Consider the following 27,359-nt stretch of genomic DNA (forward strand, 5'->3'; position numbering starts at 1 on the left):
GCCCGGCCGCGGGTTGACAGCGCCGACTGGACGCCGCCGCGTGGGTGCCTAGAAGGGGGGCGCGCGCGCGGGCACGCATACCTGCCACGCGCCTTGACAGCGCGAGCCAGCCGGCCGGCCCGCCAGCCCGCGCGGTGTAACCTGAAGCCCCCCCCCCGGGGTTTAAAAAAGACGCCCAGCCTTTGTGCCTTAAAAGGAAGGACGGACGGACGGGCGGGAGGGAGGCCACCGACCTCAGCGGCTGCGGGAAGCTCTTCTTTCCCGAGAGATTTCTCTCTCCATCTCTCTCTCTCTCTCTCTCCTTCTTCCTCACCCCCCCCCAATTTTCTTCTCCTCAAAAGCAAAGGAAAGCAAGCAAGGCTCGACCATGAATGGGACGCTGGGAGACCTGCACGACTACATCCTGAACGAGGACGAAGGGGCGTTTATGTTTACTTCCGAGTCGGTGGGAGAAGGGCATCCAGGTAAAGGGGGATCGGGGCCCCGGCGCTGCTACTGCTCCGTCTCCGCGGGGCTGCCAGAAAGAAGATCGAGTGGGAGGGACAGCCGTGCAAGGGTTAGGAGGAGCCGGAGTTAGTGCTGGAGGTCGTGAACACCACGGTGGGTGCTCGTAAAGCAAGGATCTCGGCTCCCCTTCCGTGGCCTTTCTTGATGAACGGGCTTTGACAATAATAATAATAATAATAATAATAATAATAATAATAATAATAATAATAATAATAATAATAATAATAATAATAATAATAATAATAATAATAATAATTTATTGTCATTGTAAGTATATACACATTCAAGGAAATTCACAGACACCCAGAGACCAGACACATGCACACACATAAAATTCTCCAAACACTCCCCATCCACTAAAAGTCCCACCACTAAAAATACAAACATCTACACCGCAGGCCAAATAAATCGGTCCCTCTCGCTGCAGACAGGATTGAGACGATTCCCTCTCCTTCCTTCCATGTGCCTCCTTGTGACAAGCCTTAGGACTCTTATGAGAAGCCTCATCATGATGAGGACGACGACGATGATGATAGAGGGAAATGTACTGATGGACTGCTCTTATTCCAAAGCACTCAACGGGGGATTACATTTATTCAAAGACGTGAGACAAAGAAAAAGGGACGGAGTTCTCAGTTTGTGACTTGCATACGCCTGTTCCGCAGGCTCATTGATAGGTTTGGCCCTGAAAGGGCAGAGAGCCCAGCTAAACTCTGCTTGAAAAGGCTCCTCAGTGACATGTGGGCCAAACCTAGGCATGTTGACTAGGAATTCCCTCCTTGAATCTCACTGAAGCCTTAAGTCCAGTTACTTGAGCGATGACTGCAGGTCTCTGGCATCTGTCAGTAGGATTTAAAAGTGCCAGCCCTTGGCCTTGTCTATTGTAGTGGGGAATCCAGGACACAGCAAATTTTTAAAAATATAGTAAAACGGCACCAAATATACTGTTCTCAGATCTTTTTTAGAGCTTGGGAAGGTTGGCTGGGGCATTCTGGAAGCTGTAGCAACATTTCTAAGCTCTGGACCTACTTTTGGCGGTGTACTTCATCAGCCAAAGTACTTCATTAGACAAATTCCTGTAGTTTCTAAGGAAAACTCATGTGTAATGAACACCTTCTAGATCAGCCTAGCGAGGCTCATAAGGAGCACTGGTGTTCTTCTGTAATGATGGTAGAAGTTACTTTTTTGGGCTATAACTTCCAGAGCAACCTGCTCTCTGTAATTTCCCAGTCTCTTGCTCATTTGTAGCCTTAGGTGGGAGCTGTACTAATTTTTCTTGGACTGTACGTTCTCTTTACCTTGTGGACTTCTTCCTTGCACTTACTGTATCAGGAAACTGTAAATCATTGCCCCAGCAGCTGCTCAGGACAGTAGTAGTTCAGATTGCCTGTCCCTCTCTCCCTCCCTCCTGCCTCCTCAACAACAAGAGATTGGCTTGCTTGGAGTAATTTCCTAATACTGTACCTGGAAAAAGCAAAACAAATTATTGATTTTTAAAAAAACCCACAGAATTGTGTAAGCTAACGGTGGATTGCTTTTTGCCAAATTCCTGACGTTGCAATTTGAGTTTATTTTATCTGCTACATATGAGAACACCAGGTACCTGCTAAAAGCAGGTGCAAATAGACAGTGTTCCTTTGTACAAGGCCGACTGGCCAAGCAGGGGCGGGGAGAGCAATCAGAGTTGTTTGATACCCTCCAATGTGCCTTTTGGCATCATAAGGCTCAAAGAATGATTCAGGGCTTTCCATTGGATTATGTTGCAATCAGCAGATGTTTATAAAAACAACAACAGAAAGACTATCCTAGGGGGGCAGTCTGGGGCGTGGTGTTCTGGACCAATAGCATTTGGTAGCTCACATCTTCTGCCCCTTATGTTGACGGAGGGAGGTGGAACTTTGGAAGATTCTTCCCAGCCATCATTCATGGAAAGCTTCAACACCATTGCAACTCTTTGGTCAGCAATCTGATTGTAGGGTCTCCCCCATCCCACCCAACCCCAAAAGGGGTTGTTCTGAGATTTGGTTTGTATTCATATGTTCTCACTCTGCCAAAATCCCACTCTACACACTCACATAACTAAATGGAGGGATCACTGGTAACTCTGAAACTGCCCAAACAATGGTTTTCAAATTTTTAAAAGCAAACACCCTTTTTGATAAGCCTAAAACCCACATGTCCAGCTTCAAATCTTGTCTTCCCCACCAACAATTTTATTTTAAACTTGAATTTTCTCAGCTAAGAACAAATCATGGTGTTCTGTTAGTTATATGCATTCCTGCACATCACAGAATTATACAATAGGCGTTGTACTACAAGTGCAATGGATTATTTCCCCCACATTGCATTTTCTCAATTTTAAAAAAAGTTGAAAATGTATTGTTGTTTTGTTAATGGTGCATGTGTCCTTTCATATCTTGGTGTTCCACCTGGTGAAAGACAGCCCATTGGTTGAAAATTACCTTGTGGCATGAAAGGATAAGTTCAGTAAGAAAAAATATAGCTAAAAGAGGCCCGTTAAGAGTCAAAAGGTGGCACCCAGCTTCTGCCATTTTGACTCCATGGTGGGACTTTGGATTTAGTGGCTTGTTCTCTTCTTTCAGCTTCCGTAGACCTAGACGAGTTACGCTGTCTTGTTCTTAAGAAAGTGAGACAAGATTCCTCTATATAGTAGATGTCACTGTGTTCTAATTTTATTCTTCTTGCTCCCATACATTAACTGGGAATTTTGTACTTGCTCCTATGCTACAAAAGAATGAAATCTGTCTATGACACAAGAGATTTTTTTCTGTCTTGGTAGAAAGGATCTGGACAAATAACCAGCTTATGTAAAGGTGTTTGGATCAGTATTTATTTGCTCACCAGTCTTGATGCCAAAATGCTGTCTGGCCTTGTCTCTTACCGTGTTTTATAGACATTTGGACTCATATTTGAGTCTTTAAATGTTTAAGGATAGAAATTTCAGACACTAACCTAATTCATTTTTTTAAATGGGCCTCTCTTCTTTTGTTCTCCTCTATTTCTGTATCTTAATCTAAGCCTGATTAATTTTCTAAGTATTTTTGATGTCAGATCAGTGATGGCCCATTCCCATAAGCAAGTCAGTTAGTGATTAATATGAACATATGGATTATAAATTTTAATGGCCTTTCAAGACATAAAAGCCCTCAGAAGAGGGTGCAAAGGGTTCGAAGAGAGCCAAATAACATAAATTTCACAATATATTTTTAAAAAATGCAAATCAGTACTGGAGATATCAGTGAATAAAATGTAGTTTGGAATTTAAAATCTTCAATATTTCGGTTAAAAAGCAATAACAATGAAACCTTGCAAAATTATTGAAACTGGTATGTGTGAGGCTACTGCTAAGAAAGTTCTGCTGATGCTACATATCTAAGGTAACGAGATGGGCATGAACCACAGCTTGGCAATTCAGTCCAGTTTGGTGCAATATTTGCAGAGGTGTTCCGCAAGTGCTGTGCACCCCCCTCTCCCACCACCTCTTTGCGCTCACCCATTCCCCAGGTGAACCTGCACTTCCCTCCCCACCTCCTCAGCATGTTTGCTCATTCACCAATTAGTGTGTGCTTCCCTCTTCTATTTTCTCTGGTGGCCACTAAAGCAGCAATTTGTACCCTTCTCTAGTTAAAATTTATAGGTTTGGAAAATGTGATTAATAGATTAAAAGAGATCAAAGATAAGATGGAGATATCCCTTAAGTAGATTGGGTAGATAAGGATAGAATAAGGAGGTTTATTTAGGACGGACTTATTTGAATAATATATAAGTAATAATATATAATAAGTGAAGTATTACAAAAAGAAGTGGGAAGTGTTATAAAAGAAAAAGAACAGGTGTTGTTAAATAAGGATAAAGCAGATATAATATTTTTACAAGAGACTCGTCAGACAAAAGAAGGTGTAAATGAACTGAAACTGAATTGCTCTGGTGTTTATGAAAAAGCTAGCTATTAGCATTAAATGTGATTACAGAGAAGCCACTGCTGGTTGGATAGCTCAATGGTTTACACAGTCATGGACGAAAATATTGGCACCCTTGCAATTCTGTCAGAAAATGCAACCCTTCTCTCAGAAAATTGTTGCAGTTGCAAATGTTTTGGTACTCACATGTTCATTTCTTCAGTTTGCATTGGAACAACACACACACACACACACAAAAAAAAACTGAGAAGAAAAGTCAAATCTGATACAATCCCACACAGAAACCCATAAATGTGTTATAAAAAGTTATTGAGGGTTGGGAAACTTGGCTGTTTGTTATTTACTTACTTATTTTTTTAAAATGGTTAATGAGGAGTTGTAATATCAGCCTACAAAAGGTCTTTCTGTAGTAATGTAACACACATGCCTCCTGGTCACTCTAATGCAGGGGTCTCAAACTGTGGCCCTCCAGATGTTCTTGGATTTCAACTCCCAGAAATCCTGGCCAGCAGAGGTGGTGCTGAAGGCTTCTGGGAGCTGTAGGCTAAGAACATCTGGAGGGCCACAGTTTGAGACCCCTGCTCTAATGTTTTGGATTATATCTCTCATCAGTTACAGACAACTTCACTGGTGTTAAGATTTTTGGGGAATTGTAGGCTAAATCTGGAGGACCAGAGGTTTTCCACCTCAGTCTAGCTGGACAGAGACGAGAAGAAAAACATGTTTTGGATTGACAGTTTAATGGATTCAAAATATTTAAGGTTATTTTCACCTGTGTAACAGAAAGCAGCATTTGCTTTGATTATGTTGCATTGCAATGTATTCTCTACCTTTGCCAGAAGGCTCTTTTGCATTACAGATTTCCAGAGAGGTGATACTTCTAGTCTGTATACTACTACACCAAAAATAGTAAAATTCCTATGCTTCTTAATTTTTCAGTGTTAAGAATGCTTGACCCCACTGCACAGCCACCACTTCTTCACTAGATCCTTGCCCAGCCTGGTTACTGAAGGAGGCCAGGCCTATAACAGTACAGTGGGCTACTGTCATTATCAATGGGTCTCTCCTGGAGGGCAGGGTGCCCATTGCCCTCGAGGAGACGTTCATTAGACCAATTCGCAAAAAGCTCAATTTGGTGGTGGATGACATAAACAACTACAGATCCATCGTCAATGTCCCTTTCATTAGCAAGCTGGTGGAAGGACTGGTGGCTGATCAGCTTCAGGCACTTCTGGACGAGACCAGTGCCCTGATCCATTCCAGTCCAGGTTCAGGCATGACACGGAGACGGCATTGGCCACCCTACAAGATGACCTTTTGAAGGAGGCCGACAAGGGCAAAATATTCTTGTGGGTCCTCCTCCTATCAGTGGCCTTTGATACTGTTGGAATCTCAGGTAGTGTCTGTGGTCCACACTGCCTGTTTCCACCTAAGGTGGATTGCCCAGCTGCATCCCTACCTTGACATCGGGTCCTTCACCACACTGGTCCATGCACTGATAGTCTCGAGATTATACTACTGTAATGCTCTCTACCTGGTGCTGTCCAGGAGACTTCAGCAGGTCCAGAACTCTGCTCCCAGATTATTGAGTGGGGTGAGAAGATATCAACATATCTCCCGACCCTGGCAGAAATGATGGAGATCTTGACAAAAATAATATAGTATAGCATTCCTTGCTTGACTCTTTCCTATTGTAGAAGAATCTTGCAGGGCTTGAAAATTCCTTATTGAGGTTCTCATCAAATCAAGACAGCTTAATCCAAGAGAGTTAAAAAAGAAATTAGGCAGTGCTTTATACATACCCACTATTATGTTGGAGCCAGCCCTGTCTTTCGTATTGTGGTTTACCACTATCTGAATGAAAAATTCTGGAGGCCCCCTTTCCTAATAAAACTTACTCCTTGAGACTTCTGTGTGTTAACCAGGACCATAATAATCCCTGGTTTGTGCAATTCCATCTAAACTGGAATGTTGTGGGAGCTGTAGTTCTTTAAAAAAAAAACACACAAAACCAACTTTTCCTATTTCTGAGTTATTCCTTCTCTTCCTCCATTTGGTGGAGCATCTTCAAGGGAATCAGCACCTGCTCTGCAAGACTCCCAGTTGGAGCCTGTCTCTGCACAAAACAGCTGAGCCAGAAGGTTAAGAAGAAATTCATTTCCAAATAGATGTCATTGCTCTGCATATCAGAGAAGCACAGTGCAACTGAACTTACAGTAGCTGACAGTTCTTAGGTTGGTGATTTAAGGGCAACTGCAGCGTGTAGCTGTACCTCATGCAGCAGCTGCTCTTGGCATGATACAGATTACATTCACATTTTGGCCACGTACCACATGGGTGTTCTTAGTAGCAGCTTCTCACGTCAGTACAGTATGTCTCTTCTGCACCGTGAGCTAACGGGCATGGGGTGATTTGCTAGCATTGATTTCCCCGAAGTCCTGGGTCAGATAACTGCTGTTAACAGCCGCAATTCTTGCAAGCAAGACCAAGCTGACAAGCCATTAAGTGAGTCGTACATGACAGCAACTGGAATGCATGCATGTCTGTTTTCTTTAGGAACGCATGCTTCTCAGTCCAAGAGGTGTGCTGTGTATGTGGTTACCAAGGCTCTGAAATCCAACCTACATTGTGCACTGCACTGAAATAGGGCTGTAGACTTCATTTTGCCTTCCCCACCTCACTGGGAAATGGATAGTCTGTAGCATTCAATAAACCCTACATTTTTCAGTCCTAGGAAATGCTTATTTATTTATTTATTTATTTATTTATTTATTTATTTATTTATTTATTGGACTTATATACCACCCCATAGCGCTACAAGCACTCTCCGGGCGGTTTACAATTTTAATTATAAAGGCTACACATTGCCCCCCCAGCAAGCTGGGTACTCATTTTACCGACCTCGGAAGGATGGAAGGCTGAGTCAACCTTGAGCCGGCTACCTGGGATTTGAACCCCAGGTCGTGAGCACAGTTTTAGCTTTATACATTATAGCACTCATGTCCGCATACAGTAGTACCTCGGATTGCGAAATGGATCCATTCTACGTGGCATTACATAGTATGGAAATTTCACAAACCGAAAAGCCAATTGCGCTACGAAAGGGGCAGCGCTCTAGGCGAAATGCGTAGTATGAAAACAAGAAAACAACATAAACCAGGGCTTTATTTCTTATGAATTTTGGTTCGTAAACTGAAAGTTATGTAAACTGAGGCATTCGCAAACCGAGGTACTACTGTACCTTCCCTTATGAATTGGAGCCATGAAATATGATAAGCATTTGTGCATTTCCAAACAGTAAGAATAAACCTGTGGGAGCTGACTGAAATAGAGGCCCAAATCCTGTCACTTAGTGTGTACTGTAAATTGCACTGGAGTGGGTGCATTGAATCAGTGGGGATTTGGTGAGTCGATTCCTCCATAAATTCTGTTGATTGAACGGGCTTACTCTAACTGCAATTTATTATGCTAAAGTAAGTCACCACTAGCATAAGCCCATTTGAACCAATGGAACTTATGGAGCCTTACCAAATCCTCATTGATTCAATGGGCCTACTCTAGTGTAATTTACCATACTAAGCAACAGGATCATGGCCAGACTATTCTTGTCCCAGGAGCAAATGCGGCTAAAATAAATAGAATCTCCCTACCCCAACTATTTGGAGTTGCATTTTATCATTAGCTGTTGACTTCAAGAAAAACTGCAATAGGAACAAACACAACTGCTATAATAATACAAATAAGTTTGAAGGCAGGGACAGGGAATCTTTCACCTTATAGATACTTCAGACTTCTGTTCACAGAAGCCTCTGCTGGTGTGCTCAGTGAGAAAGGGCTATGGGTGTTCTACCAGCATCCAGAAAACGTTTCCTACACTTGTCTTAAGATATATATAAAACCTATTTGGGATTTTCTTCACTGAGTCAGTTTTGAATTTGATGAGAGGCCAACATGATTTTTTTCCTTGAAACTAACTGTAATGTGATTTTTGGGCAGCAAAGAACGCCACATTCAGAGCCACTTCAGATATGATCTGTAGAGTGCCGTATAATAACAGCTCTCAATTAAATAATATACTTACATTTGCATAAACCTAGATTGGGATCAATCCCTTGAGACTCATTTATTGGGATGAGGTATGTTCAAAAGCTATGTTAGAACCTTGTTTTGCTACAGAGATATTTATCTTCGAGCATGAAGTGGACCTTGTACAGAATCTTTTTCTGTATGGTTGTGTTTTTCTTTTCCTTTGGCAAATGACTGATCATGGGCAGGCTCCTTTTGCCTTTTTTTTTTTTTTTTTTTTTTGTCAGGGAATAAGTCGTGGCCATGGCACACTGACTGTCAGTTCCTAGGAGCAGTAGTTCAAAAGGTCTCCCAGAATTTTTAGGTTCTGGATTTGAGATACCTTCAGATACCCATGTCATGACAAACAGCCCATTATTTTATGACTTTTCTCTCTAAATACTGCCTTTTCTCTTTCAGACAAGATCTGTGATCAGATTAGTGATGCTGTCCTTGACGCCCATCTGAAACAAGATCCAGATGCTAAGGTTGCTTGCGGTAAGAAGCCAGTGACTTCTTCCCATAATTAACGCTTGACTTCCATTTGACAGCAAAATACTTGTCATTCCAAGAGGCAGTGGTGATGGGTGGAAGTGAAAATCCTATGTTTTGCAGGGACTGTTAGCAACAGCTTCCTCCTGCCCAGCCTGGTTCTAGACTGCACCTCCCTTACCTTTCTCCTTGTAGCAGCCAATGGGAGCCACTGAAGCTCTGTGTTCCATTCTTTCACCATGCTTGACCATGACAAAGAAAGAACCAAGAAAGTGGCCATTATGCATACACAATTGAGTTTGCACAAAGAAATACTTGGGAAGGAAGAAGGAAAAAAAGAGAGATGGGGCAAAGGGAAGGAAGTGCTCCATTAGCTGTTCCATTTGCACTCCCATAATTTCTTTGCCAGTTCCCACTTGAGGAATTGTTGCTCTTGCTCAGCAGAAGACTGCCCCCTTGATGGGTTCCTGCTAAAACTTAACCTTTCTTTCACTCTACAGCCGTCTTGGTGGGGAGACAAATATAGCTACAAATATAGACAAATACAGATTCTGGGAGACAAATATAGCTACTTTTACTGTAAATGTGACCTTGTAGCAGCCTTGTAGTACAGTGGTGCCTCGCATTACGACGTTAATTTGTTCCAGCAAAATCGCTGTAGAACGAAAACGTCGTAATACAAAAATAAAAAACCCATTGAAACGCATTAAAACCAGTCCAGCAAAGATCCTCCATAGGGCGGCCATTTTGGGTGGCTGTCTTGTGAGGAATCTGTCCCAGAAAACAGCGGGGAGCCATTTTATTTACCCGGTGGCCATTTTGAAACCGCCGATCAGCTGTAGGAAAATCATCGTTTTGCGAAGAATAGGTTCCTGAAGCAGGGAACTGATAATCACAAAGCGAAAAAAAGCCTATTCAGACCATTGTTTTGCGATCGCAAAAGCAATCGCAAAAATGTTGTCGTAATGCGGTTTCATCGTAATGCGGGGCAATCGCAAAGCGGGGCACGACTGTACGTTGTGCTCTATTTATTAATTTGTTACATCTTTTCTTTCAAAAATACAAAATGGAGCACACAGCCTGTGTTTCTTTTTTATTCTCACGGCTACCATGTGAAGTACTTTAGGCTCATATTAGGAGGCTCAATATTATCCAGTGATGTTGCCCTGTGTGGATTTGAACTCAGATCTCCCAGGTTCTTTCCAACACTCTAACCATGCATGCCATTAAACTGCCTCTAATGATCAGGCTGTATATTACAGGGAGCACATTTTTAGAAACTGAAGGCTGTTAGTATTCAAGACATTGGATTGCAATAGGCTTGTGTTCCTTAATAATCATACTTACAAATAGACTGTGTGTTCACCTACTGATCACCAATTACAAAACAGCTCATTTGTCAACTATAGGATATGTGAAAAGTTTGTGCTCTGCAATCATACATTTTTCAGCACTTAAGGAGTTCTTGCTTTTCACAACATTCTGTCTATCTCATATACTTTGATCCTAAGTGTTGGGTGCATGCAGGGGAAGACCTGGTTTCAAAACCCTGTCCAGCCATGAAACTAATTCAAGTCATTATTTCTCAGCTTAACTCAGGAGTTAGAAGCATGTGGTCTCCCAGTTCATGTCATTTTTGACCATTGTGGTGGCAGGCTGACACTTAGAGGACTAACTTACGTTTTAGGATTGTTGTAAGAATAAACAGGAAGTGATTGTGTCCTCAGCTTTCGGGAAGAAGAAGAGAAAATAATGATAAATTTAAGAATCACTTAAGACCAAGCTATACATTACTGGTCAAAAACACATGATTAGATATTGGAATGCATTAGTGTTCTAAAGACGTGATTCTAGCAGGCCTTCATGTCTGAAAAAACAAACTTATAAAACCATTATTTGTGTCTGAAAGACCAGTGAAAGAAACAAAGCAACTTAACATTGCAAACTGCGGATTGTAGGAAAAGATGATAAGGGGGAAATCAGGTACTTCTAGAATTAGCTTGAACTTTAGCTATTTGTATTGCTGGAATTCAAGGGTAGTAAAAAAATTGCAGCGTAGAGGGAAAGCATGGAGCAAGGAGGAATGACAGATTCCCAGGATTACAAAATATTTTTATTGTTAATGAATTCACCAGCAACATAATAGTGTTTCTCATTTGCTTTGCTTTCCCTTCAGAGACAGTGTGTAAGACTGGGATGGTGCTACTCTGCGGCGAGATTACATCCAGAGCTGTGGTGGATTATCAGCAGATCGTCCGAGACACAATCAGGAATATAGGTTATGATGATTCAGCCAAAGGTTGGTGGGGAAAAAAAGGATACCTGTTGCAGAGGGGCAGGCTACTCTGACCATCTGAAAGCAGTAGAACAAGTCCATCTTGGTTTGCTGAGATAGGAGGAAGAAAAGCCTGATGCAATTCTGCCTGTGGATTGCTGGAACATTTTCACCAGATGAATTCCATCTGCTTTCATCAGGAAGACAAAACTTTATTGGGGTGGTTAAAGGTTATCTTGGGGTTGAAGTCATGGGCATCCTTTGCTGCTGAAGCATTTTGTAGCATCCTAGCTTTTCAAGTTAGACTTGACTCCATCAGATTAGTTGTTTGCCAAACTTGATCAGCTGGCTTTCAGACTTGCATGCATACCAGAGGCAAAAATGAAGTGTCTTTCTTACACGTGAGTTGCCACTTATGAGTAGGCCTGCTGGCCAGTGGCAGCTTGTGATGTTGGATGGGGCAGGGTGCACAGAGCATCATGATATCTGGATCTTAGGAAGATACTATAGTATGTCTTAATTTGAGGAAGATAACATAGAGAGAGTGAAGTAAATCTGTTATTCCCATTTTTTTAATGCTAAACATCTATTTAAAGCAAAATGTTCTGCTTATATACTGCCCCATCCATAGTGCTTAAAGCACTTTCTAGGCAGTTTACAATTTAGTGATGCAGGCTACACATTCCTTCCCCCACCCTCCTGTGAGCTGGGTACTAAATTTACCAACCTTGAAAGGATGGAAGGCTGAGTCAACCTCTGGTTGGCTACCAAAGATTGACCCTGGCTCAGGAACAGAGTTTTGACTGCAGTACTGCAATTAAACCATTGCGTGATTAGGTTCCTCTGTAATATGGAATGTTAGCATTAACTTATCACATTTTCAGATGACATACAGTAGTGCCCTGCATAGTGACGTTAATCCGTTCCAGGATTAACGTCGCTATCCGGAAACATCGCTATACGGAATGTAAAACCCCATAGGAACGCATTAAACTCTGTTTAATGCGTTCCTATGGGGCGAAAACTCACAGGTAAGCGAAGATTCCCCATCCGGCTGCCATTTTCACCACCTTGGTAAGCGAGGGCAGGGCGTGAAAATGCTGCGGGCGGCCATTTTATTCTTTCGGTGGCCATTTTAGAACCGCCGATCAGCTGTTTTTAGAACATCACAATGTGAAGATCGGTAAGCGAAACGCTTACCGATCATTGCAATGTGATTTTCACCCATTGGAATCATCGCAAAAAAGTGTCGCTATGCGGATTCGTCGTTAAACGGTGCGCTCGTTAAGCGAGGCACCACTGTACTGTATAGCAGCAGATGCATAGAGACAAAATGATACTCTCCCTGAGTGGTTCTGAATAAAAGAGGCAGCACAGTTGTGTAATGAAGCTGGGATTGCACAACTACAGTATATCCAGGAAGTAGTTGTCCTTAAGCAGAAAATAAGTAAAATCTTGTTCCACAACTTATCCTATGATGACATCATCAGCCACAACTACTTTTCAGAAATAATAAAGCTTCAGTTTCCCCACTCCCTTATATGTTCCAAGGCTCTTGTGGATTCCGTTTTATTGTGGGGAAGTTGTTGAGGAGAACAGGACAGGAGAAGACATCTTTATTTTCTGGAAATTGATGCCAGTGGAACAATTTTACTGGTGGTGGCAATTTTCAGAAATTAAAAACTCTGTCTCCTGTATTTTGTTGTCTTCAATTCCTTCCCCTTGATGGAAGGGATCCTGTGGGAGCCTCAGGACCTTTGCTGGGGGGGAAGAATTAAGATTTTTTTTTCTATATCTGGAAAGTAGCTCAGGGTGAGTTGCAAACACAGCCCCTGCTTGGTGTTTCCCTTCCACATTTGATGAGAGCTAGCAGTGTTCCTCACTCAAGAAGAGCCCTGTACCTTGGGCAGTTGTGGGTGATTCTGAACAAGCTGAAATATCTGATACGGGGCCTTGGTCGGGCTGCTCGCCAACAGATCTGCTTTTGAGCAAGAGCCTCAGGTCAGCTGCTGAGGGCAGAGCTCAGTTTCCCAAGCAGCTGGCTGAACCCCTCTCCCCACCAGCCCCAGCCAGGAAAGCATGGAGCAGTTGCTTCTGTGTGGGCTGTGTTTCAAAGGTAGGAAGGAACTGACACAGTCAGCTTAATTCATGAGTCAAAGAACCCTGTCCTTTCCCTCGTCTGGTATACTGGGCTGCTTTCTCATGAGTAGCGTTTCCATTGTTTCCTATCTCTCCTTAAAGAACAGGCAGCCATGAAGGCATCCTTGGTCAGGACTGCTGACTGGAGAATGAAAATAATGCCTTGTGGGAGTCAGATGGAGTGTAATGCCTTTTATAGCAGAAATAGGCAAAGTCTGCTCATTGTATCCCTGGGCAGGAAACCCCCCTCAAGCAGTGGTCAGAAATAGCGGGTCTTCAGTCCAACAATATCTGGAGGGCTGCACTTTGCTGACCCCACTTTAGAGCAAGGTAAAGGGAAACAGACTGCAGTCTCTCGTGTTGAATGGTTATGAATAGAGTTCTGGTTTTCTTAAAAATAGAAACTTAAAGATTTAAGGTGCCACAGAACTTTTGTCTCTTGTTTTTTGTCTGATATGCTTGCACAGACTAACAGCTACTTCTTCAAAAATGACGACTTTAAATCTAGGGCATTTTAAGATTACTCTTTTTGTCTTGTCTTAAAAGTATCAGAATACTTTTTGTTGTAAAAAGCCACGAAACACAGGGCAACTCGAAAAGGGGAGGGGGATCCAGACTATAAAACGGAGAGGCCTAGATTACATTATTTAGAAGAACTTGATCAGTAGACATGTCTTCATCTGATACCCTAAACCTCACAAGAATGTCACCAGTTGGGTCTTTCTGGGAAGGTTCTAATGCAGCAAGGGTGCCACTGCACAAAACAACAACAACAACAAAACACCCTCTTTCTGATAGTTTACCTGCCTCACTTTGTTTGGCAGGAACAGACCTCTGAGGAAAAGGTACCTATGAAGGAACCAGTTTTTCTGATTTTCTTGCCCCAAGCCATCTGTGGCATTAAAGTTTCAACCCAGCATGTGGAACTGGGCCTCGAAACAGATGGGCAAAGCACAGGTGTCATTGCTGTCAAATTGCTCAGTCCGATGTAGCAGTTTAGCAGCCCTGTTTTACATCAAATTCAGTGTTATGATTTTGTATGATTACATCAGAGAGAGTACTTTTTTCCTCTGCAGGTGTTCCCACCCTCCTTAAAACTAGAGTCTGCCAGGGTCTTGTGAAAATGCTTCATTGAGGCTTGCTACATCTGTTTTGATTTTTTTCTTAAGATTAAAAATAAAGGTAAACACTTTGGAATTTTGCCCCACAGGCTTTGACTACAAAACATGCAATGTCCTTGTGGCATTGGAACAGCAGTCACCTGACATTGCCCAGGGTGTCCATCTGCACCGGAGTGAAGAAGAAGTTGGTGCTGGGGACCAGGTAATAAGCTTGTTAATGATTCAAGAGAGTCCAATGCAGTCTGTCTCTGTTGTTGCAGATGTTGAATGTACAAAGGGCAGCAAGCAGTTAGTCTTTTATTTCCTTGGAGATTTTGGTAGATGGTTTTCAGAGATTTCTGGCTGCCAGGAACACTTCTAGAATGTTGGGTGGATAGAGTTGTGTTGCTTAGGGATGCTGCCTGTTTGTGCATTTGTTTTCAACCTGCTTAACCTGTACATTTACAAAGCAAGTTTGTTCTGACAAATGTAACTGTATGCTTCTAGTATTTTCTCCCTGCAAGGAAAATTGAAATGTGAAAGACAGCTGTGAAAGCACCTACCTCTTGTGCTGCGATTGTGCAGAAAAAAATGTGGGAAGTAGTGTGGGTTTGGGACTGGCTGGTTCACATTTTTTTCATGGATGACATGATGCAAAGGGAAATGCAAATCAGCCTAGAGTTCACCCCAATTCATAGTTTTTCCCCTCCACCTCTAGGGCTTCTTTTTTTTTTAAAGAACTGGATCCATTCACATAAGTTCAGATGTGTGATTAAACCAATGCAGAAAAGGGGAAATGAGCTGCATGCAGACACAGGAGGATTAGACACACGCAAACACACACATACCCTTTCTCACCTCTTGCCTCACGACAAAGAATAAGCTATGCATACAAAGGCTCACCTTTCCCCTCCACTCTTTTTACAGCTTCTTTCTGTGGGTGGAGAGGAGAAAGCTACACACACTGAGAAACAACACAACCAAAGCCCAGCCAGCAAGATTTTTCTTTTCTTTTTTTCCCCACCCTCCTTATTTTCCAAACAAGTAAAGGCAAAGCCTCTTGGTTTGTTCTTTCACTGCTTGCAGCAGATCTAAAAAGGCAGTTCGCTTTTAACTGTGCCACCTGCTGGCCTATTGAAAACAAGTCTCTCTCTCTCTCTCTCTCTCTCTCTCTCTCTCTCCTTGTTGCAAATTCACAGCAAATGAATGCAAGTGAAATTGCATTTCCTTCATAACCTCAGAGGATGCATAACAGTATATAGAGCTGTGGACAGCAAAAGATTACAGACAAAGTGCAGAGAGATAGTGAAGGAAAGGAAACTAATTTGATATTTTACTGTGCATAAGGCTAATACTAAGGGTGTAACAAGGATTTTGCATCTCTTTGCTGGAATTGTCAACTTCTAACTTATACACACTTCAGTTTCAAGTCATATGTAGGGATGGCTAACTACTTCAGACTAAAGAAAGAACGTATTCGCGAAGGCTTTCATGGCTGGGATCTAATGGTTATTGTGGGTTTTTCGGGCTTTTTGGCCATGTTCTGAAGGTTGTTCTTCCTAAAGTTTTGCCAGTCTCTGTGGCCGGCATCTTCAGAGGAAAGAACCTCATGAAGAAAATAAATTAGGAAATAAATTGATAAACATATCTGCCTCCCTATTCTTGTCACTGAAAAACAGTAATTTCCTTCCCACTGCAGGGCTTGATGTTTGGCTATGCAACAGATGAGACAGAAGAATGCATGCCCTTGACCATCATGCTGGCTCACAAACTGAATGCCAAAATGGCCGATCTGAGACGCAATGGAATCCTCCCTTGGCTTAGACCAGACTCCAAAACACAGGTACTATTTAAGGATTTTGCGAATTTTCCTTCCTTCACCAAACTAGAGACAAAAAAATGAATCCATTGGGTGACTGGTCAAATAAATGCTGTTTCAATACTGAATGGGTTTCATGAATTGAGTGCTCAGATAAGTTACAAATATTAAAATAACAATAATCTGCTTTTTACCCAGAGGTATTTTCACCTGCCCCCACCAAGCCCTACCAACTTTAAGAATTTTTGGCTTGGGATTTTTATGTTCTCCTGCATTAAACGTAGGAGGACTCAAAACAATGTGTAGTGATTTTTTTTATTCCTTCCTCCCTCCCATTCATAATGTTTCTCCTTTCTTTCAGATCACAGTTCAGTATATTCAGAAAGATGGTGCTGTTATCCCCGTGCGCGTTCACACCATCGTCATCTCTGTGCAGCATGATGAAACCATCTCTTTGGATGCCATGCGCAAGGCCCTGAGGGAGCAAGTGATCAAGATTGTGGTTCCAGCCAGATATTTAGATGACAAAACAGTTTACCACCTTCAACCCAGTGGCCGATTTGTCATCGGAGGGCCCCAGGTGTGTTTACTGTTTTGATTCTTTGAGATTCCATGCAAATATACGGAGCTGTGCAGTTTCTCTCTAGAATGGCATCTTTCCTACAGCAGAAAGTGCACAGACTGTGCATAATTTGACAGTTTTTAATGCTGAATGTCGTTTTTCTTGCACAGATTTCCTCTGCATTTCCTCTGTTTCCCCAGAAAGTGTACTGAGCTGTACAGCATTTGGCACCTTCCTGTGCATAAGAAACAGGCAAATAGCATGTGGAAAAGGTTTGGGAAAAAGAGATTGCGGCCTTATTTTTGCAAGAAGCTGGGAAATATCACTGGCAGTGGGAAAGTTGCAGAAAATTGCCAAGAATAAGAATTTTTTGAGTACTGTACTTGTGGGATCCATATTTTATGGTGGTTGTGGTAGCATTTTAGAACTTAGTATTGTCATTGTAATAAATACTGGTTATTTTAATATACACAATGATGGTGGATTTTAGTACCGGACAATTTCTATTAGAGAAACAATGTGTAATGTTTTTAAGAAACGAACTAACCAATAACTCTATCTTGTGTTTGATGTTAGTGGCACTTGTTTATAGATACGTTCACAGATGATTCCCACAACATTAACCTTCCTACAGCTTAACTGACATGATATTTGACACATAGATAGGTCCACGGGGTATTAAAGATGTACAATCAGTTAAAGCAAACTTTCCCACCTTTGTGACATATTTTGGAATATGAAACTCATGAGGCCCAGTGGTTAGGAATTATTTATTTATTTATTTATTTTTATTTATTTATTGTATTTATACCCCGCCTATCTAGTCATTTCGACCACTCTAGGCGGCTTACAACATAAAGGATAACAAGTTCAAGAAAAAATTATAACAATTAATTAATTAAATGATTCTGCAAGATGGGAAAAATACAAAATAAATCAAATAAAGAGAAAAAGAATAAAAAAGGAAAGAGGACAGGAATTAATTGGAAGGGAAGGCCTGCCTATATACATCCACGTTTTTAGTTGGTTCTTAAAAGTACCCAGCGAGGTAGATAGAGGGGATACTAGCTTGGGGGAGATCAAGAGAGAGATTCACTGTAGGTTTCTAGGGTATTTTTAAAGGAAGCTTTTTGCTAAATAGCTTCCACTATGTGGGCTTCCCCAAATGGCATCTCACCTGGAAATATAGGCACAGCCTCTTTGCTTGTCATGTTGTAGGGTGATGCTGGAGTTACTGGCCGGAAGATCATTGTGGATACTTATGGAGGATGGGGAGCTCACGGAGGAGGAGCCTTTTCAGGCAAAGACTACACAAAGGTTGATCGGTCGGCAGCGTATGCAGCCCGCTGGGTTGCTAAGTCTTTGGTGAAGGCAGGGCTGTGCCGTCGTGTGCTGGTCCAAGTAAGTGCCCTTTTGATCTCTCATCTCACCGCTAATTTTACAGTCATTAAGCAAAACTAGATTTTAGCTGTCTACCTGGCACTAAAATGGACAGATACACATTGCTGCCCCCCCCATGTCTAGTGATATAAATCACATGGCATTAGCCTGTTACAAGTCTGCCTGCTCCAATTCATTGGCCACTGCATGGAGGAAGCACGGAAACCTGCAGCACAATAAGCTTTATCCTATTATTATTATTATTATTATTATTATTATTATTATTATTATTATTATTATTATTATTATTATTATTATTATTATTATTATTATTATTATTATTATTATTATTATTATTATTATTATTATTATACCCAGCATTGGCAACAGGGCTAGAGGGGAGTTTCCAGCCCCACTCTCATCCATTACCATTTCTTCCATTCAAATAGTGATGAGGCGTTCCTGCATATGTGTAGCTTTGCAAGCAACAAAGCAGATTTCCAGGATTCTTGCTAACATGTAGAGCCTACACATGAACAGGAACCTCTCTTCTTCAAACTTGTTATTTCTCAATGGAGAAAGTCATGATGAAGGGGCAGGACTGAAGACACTCTTGATCCATACTGATTCCCATGGATACAGCAATGCTTGAATAGCATTAAAGAGTCCGTGGTATATGCAACTAGACCAGGGTGGCTTCCCAGGTGCTTTGATCTGTACTGCTCCCACAGAACCTTACTGTTGGCAGGAAAACTCATTTGGAGGGCCAAAGATTTGCTTTCCCTGGACTAGGCATAACTTGCAACAGAATGAAACTGTATGTGGGATTGTTTTTTTTCCCCAGTGGTAACCTTGCATCTGCAGTTAGTTCCACTTGGACATCTATAGTTTTGTATGGGAAGAAGTGACATTGCAGGTGTCTTTGACACACTCATGGTGCATGGGTTAAAGATATAAAAAATTGCTTTGTAAACAAGTTAGACCAGTAGTTCCTCAAGCCCAGTAATACAGAACTTTCACCTGTGACAATCATCCTTAGTATTTAGATAGCACTCCTGGTGTGTTCAAAGCATTTTTATGTATCTTACAGCAGTCCTGTAAGTAGGACTAGTAGAACTCGTGCAATTATCTTTTATCTCTTTTGGCATCAGTATTGGACCTCTTGTGAGGGTATTCAGTCTGTCCCTAGGCAAATGGATGTCAAATAGATCAGTAGGCACGCTCATAGCTCCCCCCCTCCCAGTGGGTCACACCTTGGTTGTTTTCTGTGGACCATGCTCCCTGGTGAGAGAAATAATCAACATACATATCTGGAATGTGGAGACCTGTAAAGAGAGGTAGAATTGGGTTAGTATCTTTCATTTGGGCTAGCCTCTGCAAAGAGGGGCATGATCTGTAACTAGGATGAATGGTTTCCCAACAGACAGTACCGAACAAATTGTCTATAATAGCCTGCTAACCCTAGGAACTGTTGTGCTTCTTTCTTGGTCATGAAAGTTATCTTTTCTTTAGCCTCTGGTTCCAAGGGTACCTGCCAGTAGCTCTTAGCTAGGTCCAATGAAGTGAGGTAACTGGCTCATCCTAGTCGCTCCAGCAGTTCATTAACCCTAGGCGTGGGGTATGTGCCAAATTTAGACACAGAACTGACATTTCTAAAATCAGTGCAAGATTGTTCCGCTTCCATCAGGTTTGAGTACAAGCATGGGCTGGCTTCACCAGTGGCTACAAAAAGGCTTAGTCCCAGCTCTGATGTGCTATCGATCTCTTCTTCAATCATTGTACCCTTGCTGTAGCCAAAGTCTGCCCGGTGCCTTTACTAAAACCCTGCGGTAAGCACTTAAGATGGGTATGCCCAGGGTGGGTAGAAAAAATGGTGATAGAAGGAAAGATGTTGAGGTCACCTCCAGCTGTGGGTTAGTGTCCACCTGCTGACACCCCTCCTTATTCAAAACCTTCATTGTATGCAATAGCTGTGGAGGGCAAGGGGCTACAGCTACCCTTGTCTTCTACCACAGTGGTCCCCAGCCTTGGGCCTCCAGATGTTCTTTGACTACAACTCCCAGAAGCCTTCACCACCACCTCTGCTGGCCAGGAGCATCTGGAGGCCCAAGGTTGGGGACCACTTCTACTGTACAGTACTTTGATCCCTTTCAGCTACATCCATACCTTTTCAGAAAATTCAAAGTAACCATTTGTTTTCATTTTAAAGTAAAATGCAGTTCTCTCCCTTCTCAAGTTGGGAGATAGCTATGCAGTCTGTATGCAAATGGTGGACAGTACCCTTCCCACCAGTAGTATTTGGCTTTTGGTGCTATGGTCGTCCTATGATTTAGACGGAGCATGTGCACACCAGGCCTACTAATAGTGTCTTTTTGTTCCTAGGTTGCCTATGCCATTGGTGTGGCTGAGCCACTCTCCATCTCACTCTTCACTTATGGTACCTCTACAAAGTCTGAACAAGAGCTGCTAAACATCGTGCACCAGAATTTTGACCTTCGGCCTGGAGCCATCGTCAAGTAAGGACTTAATAAGCTCTTCTTTCTGTGTGATAGAAGCAAATGGCTGCAGTCTTTCTGTTGAAGGTGTATGCACCAAAAAGTATCCACTTCTGAATTTCTGGTTATAAGGCAACAACCCCAGTTGATGCCTTTTCAAATTGTTATTATCAAGCATACATCTTCCTTTCTGCCAGTGGGTTCAAGGCACCATAGGTGGCTCTCCATCTCCTGATTTTAACCCCACAGCAATTCTGTAAAGTATGTCATACAAGAGAGTGAGTGAGAGAGAGAGAGAGAGAGAGAGAGAGAGAGCTATTGCTTCAAGCTCAGCCAATGAGTTTCATGCTTTTTTCATGATTTTCTTGCATCCCAAACCATTACTCCACTACCCTAACCAGGCTCTCTGTTTTTTTTTCCTACTCCAGTGCTTGTACAGCCTTAAATCTTCCTCCATGGTAGCTAGATTGCTGCTGGAACTGGGATGTGTTGTGTAACCTATCTCCTTGCTTTTCACTTTCTCATCCAGGATGCTGCTGCTGTGGCTTTTTTAAAAAGTGTATAGTTTGATATCTGGTGGTTGGACTACATGAGACACTCTGTAATGGCTCTGGCCATCTTTGTTCATGCAGGCTTTTAACAGTTAATTGGGCTGTTTTTAATTTTGTGTGCTAGACACTATTATTATCCTATGTGTGTTTGAAAGTATTTTCAAAGAAGTTTTAAACAATTTTGACTAACTTTTTAAATACCGTTGTAATTCAAAAAAAAAAAAAAGAACCAATTCAACATAAAACAGTATTTAAAAAGTTAGTCAAAATTGTTTAAAACCTCTTTGAAAATACCTTCAGACACGCATAGGATAATTGTGTTTTAATATAATTTAGAGACGTGGTGGTGCTGCAGGTTAAACTGCAGAAGCCTTTGTGTGCTACAAGGTCAGAAGACCAGCAGTCGTAAGATCGAATCCAAGCAACTGAGTGAGCTCCCATTGCTTGTCCCAGATCCTGCCAGCCTAGCAGTTCGAAAGCATGTAAAAATGCGAGTAGATAAATAGGTACCACCACAGTGGGAAGGTAATGGCATTCCGTGTCTAGTCGCACTGACCACGTGACCACGGAAACTGCCTAGGACAAAACGCTGGCTCTATGACTTGGAGACGGGGATGAGCACCACGCCCTAGAGTCAGACATGACTGCACTAAATGTCAAGGGGAACCTTTACCTTTACCTTTTTACCATAATTATTGTGGTTTTGGCCGGATTGTCTTTTAATAACTTGTGAGCCACCTTGGATCTCTTGATACGGAGGAAGGTAGCATAAAAATGAAAATACTGTACTAAATAAATAGCTCCATGAAGTTAAAATATCTGTTCTCCTAGGACAAGCTTTTCTCACTTCTACATCACACATATTAGTTTACTTTCATTTGCGATCAGTCATGTAAATACTGGCTTCATTTGGAAATCTGATTACTCAGACATAAAATCCCAAGGAAACCCATCACTGATGGGCAAACATGGCATTAATTTCTCATTATGAATTGACTGTATTGGGTAGTTTCACCCTGGGTGGCCTCCAGATTTTTGCTCAGAACAGATAGGTTTAATTTACTGCTCGTAGAACTCTGCTCATTGAGAAGAGAGGCTGAGTTTCAGGTAGTGACTTAAAATCTGAGCTTTGTCAGAATGTTGGATCCGCAGGGGCTACACCAGATCTGCCAGCCAGGGGAGCAGATCCTTTGGGACAGGAGGCCAGAATAAGAGAGCAGATCGGAAGGTCCACAAGATAAAAAAAAATGCATTCAGCATTACAGAGAAAGACTGTTCCTTCTCCAATAGATTTTAGTCTCCCAGAATGACATTTGGGTTCAGAATCCACACCAAACACATCCTACAAGGTGATCATTTTACACCGTTGTCACCTGAAGAGGGGTGAACAAATTCCAGCCAAGTTACAGTCTCTTCCTGTGTAGTCCATTTGTTTGACAGACAAAAACGTGCCGGGCACAATTTATCCCTAAAATATTGATTGTATTTTTTTGTTACGATGGTACTTTTATTGTCACAGCCAGTGTAATACATTTTGGGAGAAACTGCCCCATGCTTAGGTAGCTGTGCTGCTGAAAAGCAGAAGTGACATAAGCTGGTTGTTATTTGACTGGCTTCAGGGGGGTGGAGGCTGGAGTGAGGGTGCTAAAATTCTCAGTGGGTTCAGAATATACAAGACTTGTGTCTTTAACCATTCTGCTCACATAGAGTGCTAATTTTAAATGCAGTTGGTTTTCCAGGGGATCAGAGAGATCTCGCTCAATGTAAGTTGAGTGTTGTGTTTTCCACCTGTGTGAGTTTTGAAAGTGCCTCATACTTTTCTTTCAAATACAGTGGTGCCTCGCTTAACGAGCGCACCATTTAACGACGAATCTGCATAGCGATGTCACTTTTGCGATCGCAAAAGCGATCGCATTGCGATGTTTAGATAGGCAAAAACTCGCATTGCGATGTTTTTACAACAGCTGATTGGCGGTTCCAAAATGGCCACTGAGTGCCCCAAATGGCCGCCGCAAGTGTTTTCGTGCCCTGCCCTCGCTTACCGAGGGCGCAAAAATGGCGGCGCTATGGAGGAACTTCACTGAACGGTGAGTTTGGGCCCCATAGGAACGCATTAAACTAAGTTTAAAGTGTTCCATGGGGTTTTTCGATCCGTTTAGCAATGTTTTTGCATAGCGACGATTAATCCAGAACGGATTAATGTCACTATGTGGGGCACCACTGTACCATAAAACAACTTCTGAGATACCTTTTGAAGTTCCCAGAAAATAAATTGTCACACATGCATCCTCATAACTACCTAGGTCTATATCCATGACTGTGTCAGCTGCTTTGTCTGACCCATATGTGGCCCCTACCTCAACAAACAGGCATCCTTGGCTTCCAAAGTAGTTTTGGCAGCTGCTGTCTGTTCTCTCTTTCCCCTTCTAGGCTGCCTCCATTCCATGTAGAAAATGCAAATGGCTACATCATGATTTTATACTGCATCTGCTAATGCCATTTTCCATTTCTTTCTTGGACGATTAGGGATCTGGATCTAAAGACGCCCATCTATCAGAAGACCGCCTGTTATGGTCACTTTGGAAGAAGTGAATTCTCTTGGGAGGTACCCAAGAAACTGGCATTTTAATGATCACCAGGCTGACCTGCTTAAGATTATATGGATTTCACAACAAAGGGTGCTTCCACTGACCATCCTCTTAAACTGAGAGAACGGAGAAAGGATATTTTCATGGAACTGCCATTGTTTGTATTCTCAGCGTCTCACCCCTCACATATACACATACACAGATGATCAGAATGCAGAGGAATACCATTTTCAAACTTTTTCTGTTGCTGCTATGTTGTGTTTTTTCTCCACTTAGAAACACAACGTAGAACTTGGACCTGCCATCAAACCATGAAATGTTTGCCTTCATTGCTGCTCCTCTTTACTCATACATCCAGATGGGAAGACGGGGGGGGGGGAACTCTCAGGTCCAAGAATCATACTCGCTGTTGCTGGACAGTTAGCAGTCCTGTGGACCAGTCTCTGTACTGGCATTGGTACGACATGAAGGTTGTAGCCTCTTGGCAAGGAGGAGGTTTACAAGCCTGTAACCAAGTCTCCTTGTATCCAAAGGGTTTTCCAGGCTCTCAAGATTACTTTTTCAGCAGTCTAGTCTTTTTGCGGGGTGCAGGGAAGACTCTTTGCTTCATCTTTTTACATTAGCCTTGCCGAAATAATAATAATAATAATAATAATTTTTAGAATGGTGCATGCTTTGTGCCTTTCATGTATACTCTTATGTTTTGGTAAAGTTGCTACAGCCCATTCTAGGCAAGGCTTTTTTAAAAAATTTGTAAAAGGGAAAAAAAGTAGAAGAAGGACAACTGCTGTTTGCAAGCTGCCCATCTCTGTTGCTGGTTGAGCTACAATGAGTTCGGGGTGGCGGGGGGGGGACGACTATCATGACATTCCAGTGGCTTAGGGCAAATGTCATTAATAGAATCACCAAGATAATGTGAGGGGAGTGAAAGTTGTGGGGAAGAAACCACACAAAGCCTGGGTATGAGAAGGGCTGTGTGGTATTAGCAAGGTCTGGGCAAGGAGGCCGAGGGCTGAGGGAACTGAGTAGGAAGCAGGCCTTCAGGCCAGATGGATGAAGGGATTGAGACAGGCTAGCTGAGGGGAGAAGAATGATTTTTTTTCTTTTAAAAAATGGGAAAGAGTTAGCCAAAAGGTTCTGAGGACAAACACCTGAGAGGCATAGAGCTCTCTAAGAAACAGACCAGCCCTTGTGGGAATCTTTTCAAAATGGCCCGTTTCAGATGACATCATGAGAGGAAAGGTTTGGTAAAGGCCAGATTTTTTTTTTTAAAGTGTTAGCCTAAGAAGGGAGATGAAGAGTTATCGGGCTGTTTTTTAGTGGAAAATCTCTTGGGCCAACATTAAAGGGAAGCTAGGATAAAACCTGCAGAAGGCCTACACAGGAGACAGGCAAGGAGGGCTGGATATGAAGAAATTATCGGTAAGGAGCCCAAAAGTCAGGGGAGCAGTGACAGGATTGAATTTTAATATTGATGAATTTTAATACTGGTATGAACTGATCAGTCTGGGTTCAGGTCCGTGGCTTTACCTTTAGCGATACCATTGCAAAGGAGAGGCTTAGCACGCACAGTGTCCCTCACTGCAGCTGCACTTTAGAAAAGACATGCTGCAGTTGAAGAGTTCTCTTTCTGCCTGGGCTTCTACTCGGAGCAGAAGCCCTGTCTGGAATGGGATGTGGCACTTCTGTGCATCAGCACTTCAGAATCTTCACTCAGTATTTTACTTTACCATATAAAGCATCACATATATTGGATGGTGCTATGTAAATTATTACCAATAACATTGGGCTGGTTCATAACCAAGCCAAAATCCTAGCTCAGTAGCTGGAGCACAGTTTGCTAGCAGTGTAGTTTTTCTGTGCTGGAAAAATGCAAACCCTACCAGTGCCTTTGTAGATACTTTTCATCAGCATTCAGCAGCTTATTTCATATGTAAGCAAGCTTTCTCCTCTTTCCCCATGTGATTTACATGTCAAAAATGTATTAAAATGTACAGCCTGTTGTTATTGTATGTTTGAAAAATTCACTGGAAAAAAATCACTGAAATGTCATGATTGACATTTGGACTTTAGTTTTGGGATGTGAAACAAGTAAAGAGCTAATTTGGGCTGACTCAAAAGAAATGCAAGATTCTATAGTGTGTCGGTGGTGGAAATAAAGATGCAATGACTGAACTGCCCACAAGATGGCAGTGTATCCCACATTAGTCAGAAAGAGAACATCCTGTTAAGGGGCCAGTGAGTAGTTGAAAATTCCTGTTCACTGTTGCTACTGCTTTTAGTGTCAGCAATGGTAAAACAAGTTTGCACACTGCAAGAGCTTCGTCCTGACAACAGTAGCTGAGGAGCAAGCCACGTTTACTGGTGCTTTGAAAGAGGATTGGTGGAAGTAAATGGAGTTTTTTTTTTAAAAAAAGCAAAGCAAAGCAAAACAAAACAGGCTTGCCCGCTGAGATGAATGAATGACACGCCTCATTGCTATATAATCTTTCTAAGTCTTTCAATTGACCAAAAATGTCATTCTTTCTCATTGACAAATATTTTTTCTTTTTATAACTAGCACACGAAGATTTTGCAAAAAATTATTGCTATAAAGACTTAAAAGGGCAGCTGCCTGTGAAAAGGGGAAAGGAAAAAGCCCTTGTCCAGCATTTAGACTGCAGCTTAAATTTGGCACAGTGGGTATGTCTTCATCTTGGAGAAAAGTAGTTTTTACTATGGTTGGAACAAAGGAGCTGTACAGTGGTGTCTCGCATTGCGGTTAATTCGTTCCAGCGAAATCGCTGTAGAACGAAAACATCGTAAAGCGAAATTAAAAAGCCCATAGAAACTCATTAAAACCCGATTAATGCGTTCCTATGGGCTTGAAACTCACTGTCCAGCGAAGATCCTCCATAGCGTGGCCATTTGCGCTGCCCGTGCAGTGAGGAATCCATCCCAAAAAACAGCGGGCAGCCAGGTTTTGTACCCGGCGGCCATTTTGAAACCACCAATCAGCTGTAGGAAAATCGTCATTTTGCGAGAATCGGTTCCTGAAGCAGGGAACTGATCATCGCAAAGCGAAATTCCCCAATAGGAAACATTGTTTTGCAATCGCTTTTGCGATCGCAAAAACTTCGTCGTTATGTGATTTTGTCGTAAAATGGAGCGCTCGTCTTGCGAGGCACCACTGTATCATGATTTTCAGAACCTCCTCAATAGTTTCTAGGCTTCATGGCAGGGAACCCATAGTCACTTAATTCTTACAAATTAAGCCAAAACAAACATGAAATCCAGATATGCTTTGAGACTGTACTGATTCTAGGGTACTCCATCTGACTTAGAACTCCCCAAATAATCCTAGGAATTGTAGTTACTGAGCTGTAACTCTTCACTGCAGACACTGAACTACCATTTCTGGGTTTCCTAGCAACCCTCCTGTATCCTCCAGGTGTTAGCATCCTCT

At 42.2% G+C, this 27,359-nt stretch overlaps 1 protein-coding gene across 1 annotated transcript; it reads left to right on the top strand.

The window, feature by feature from the left end:
* The first annotated feature begins 50 nt into the window (after positions 1–50).
* On the top strand, positions 51–26,038 carry MAT1A (methionine adenosyltransferase 1A). The gene is made up of 9 exons (XM_020802266.3): positions 51–464; positions 8,934–9,011; positions 11,182–11,304; positions 14,630–14,742; positions 16,219–16,362; positions 16,700–16,918; positions 18,119–18,301; positions 20,663–20,796; positions 23,853–26,038. Exons 1-9 carry the CDS (start codon positions 368–370, stop codon positions 23,953–23,955), a joined length of 1,194 nt encoding a protein of 397 aa, XP_020657925.1. The 5' UTR covers positions 51–367; the 3' UTR covers positions 23,956–26,038.
* Positions 26,039–27,359: the final 1,321 nt, after the last annotated feature.

The sequence above is a fragment of the Pogona vitticeps genome, chromosome 3 (assembly GCF_051106095.1).
Source record: "Pogona vitticeps strain Pit_001003342236 chromosome 3, PviZW2.1, whole genome shotgun sequence".
NCBI lineage: Eukaryota > Metazoa > Chordata > Lepidosauria > Squamata > Agamidae > Pogona > Pogona vitticeps.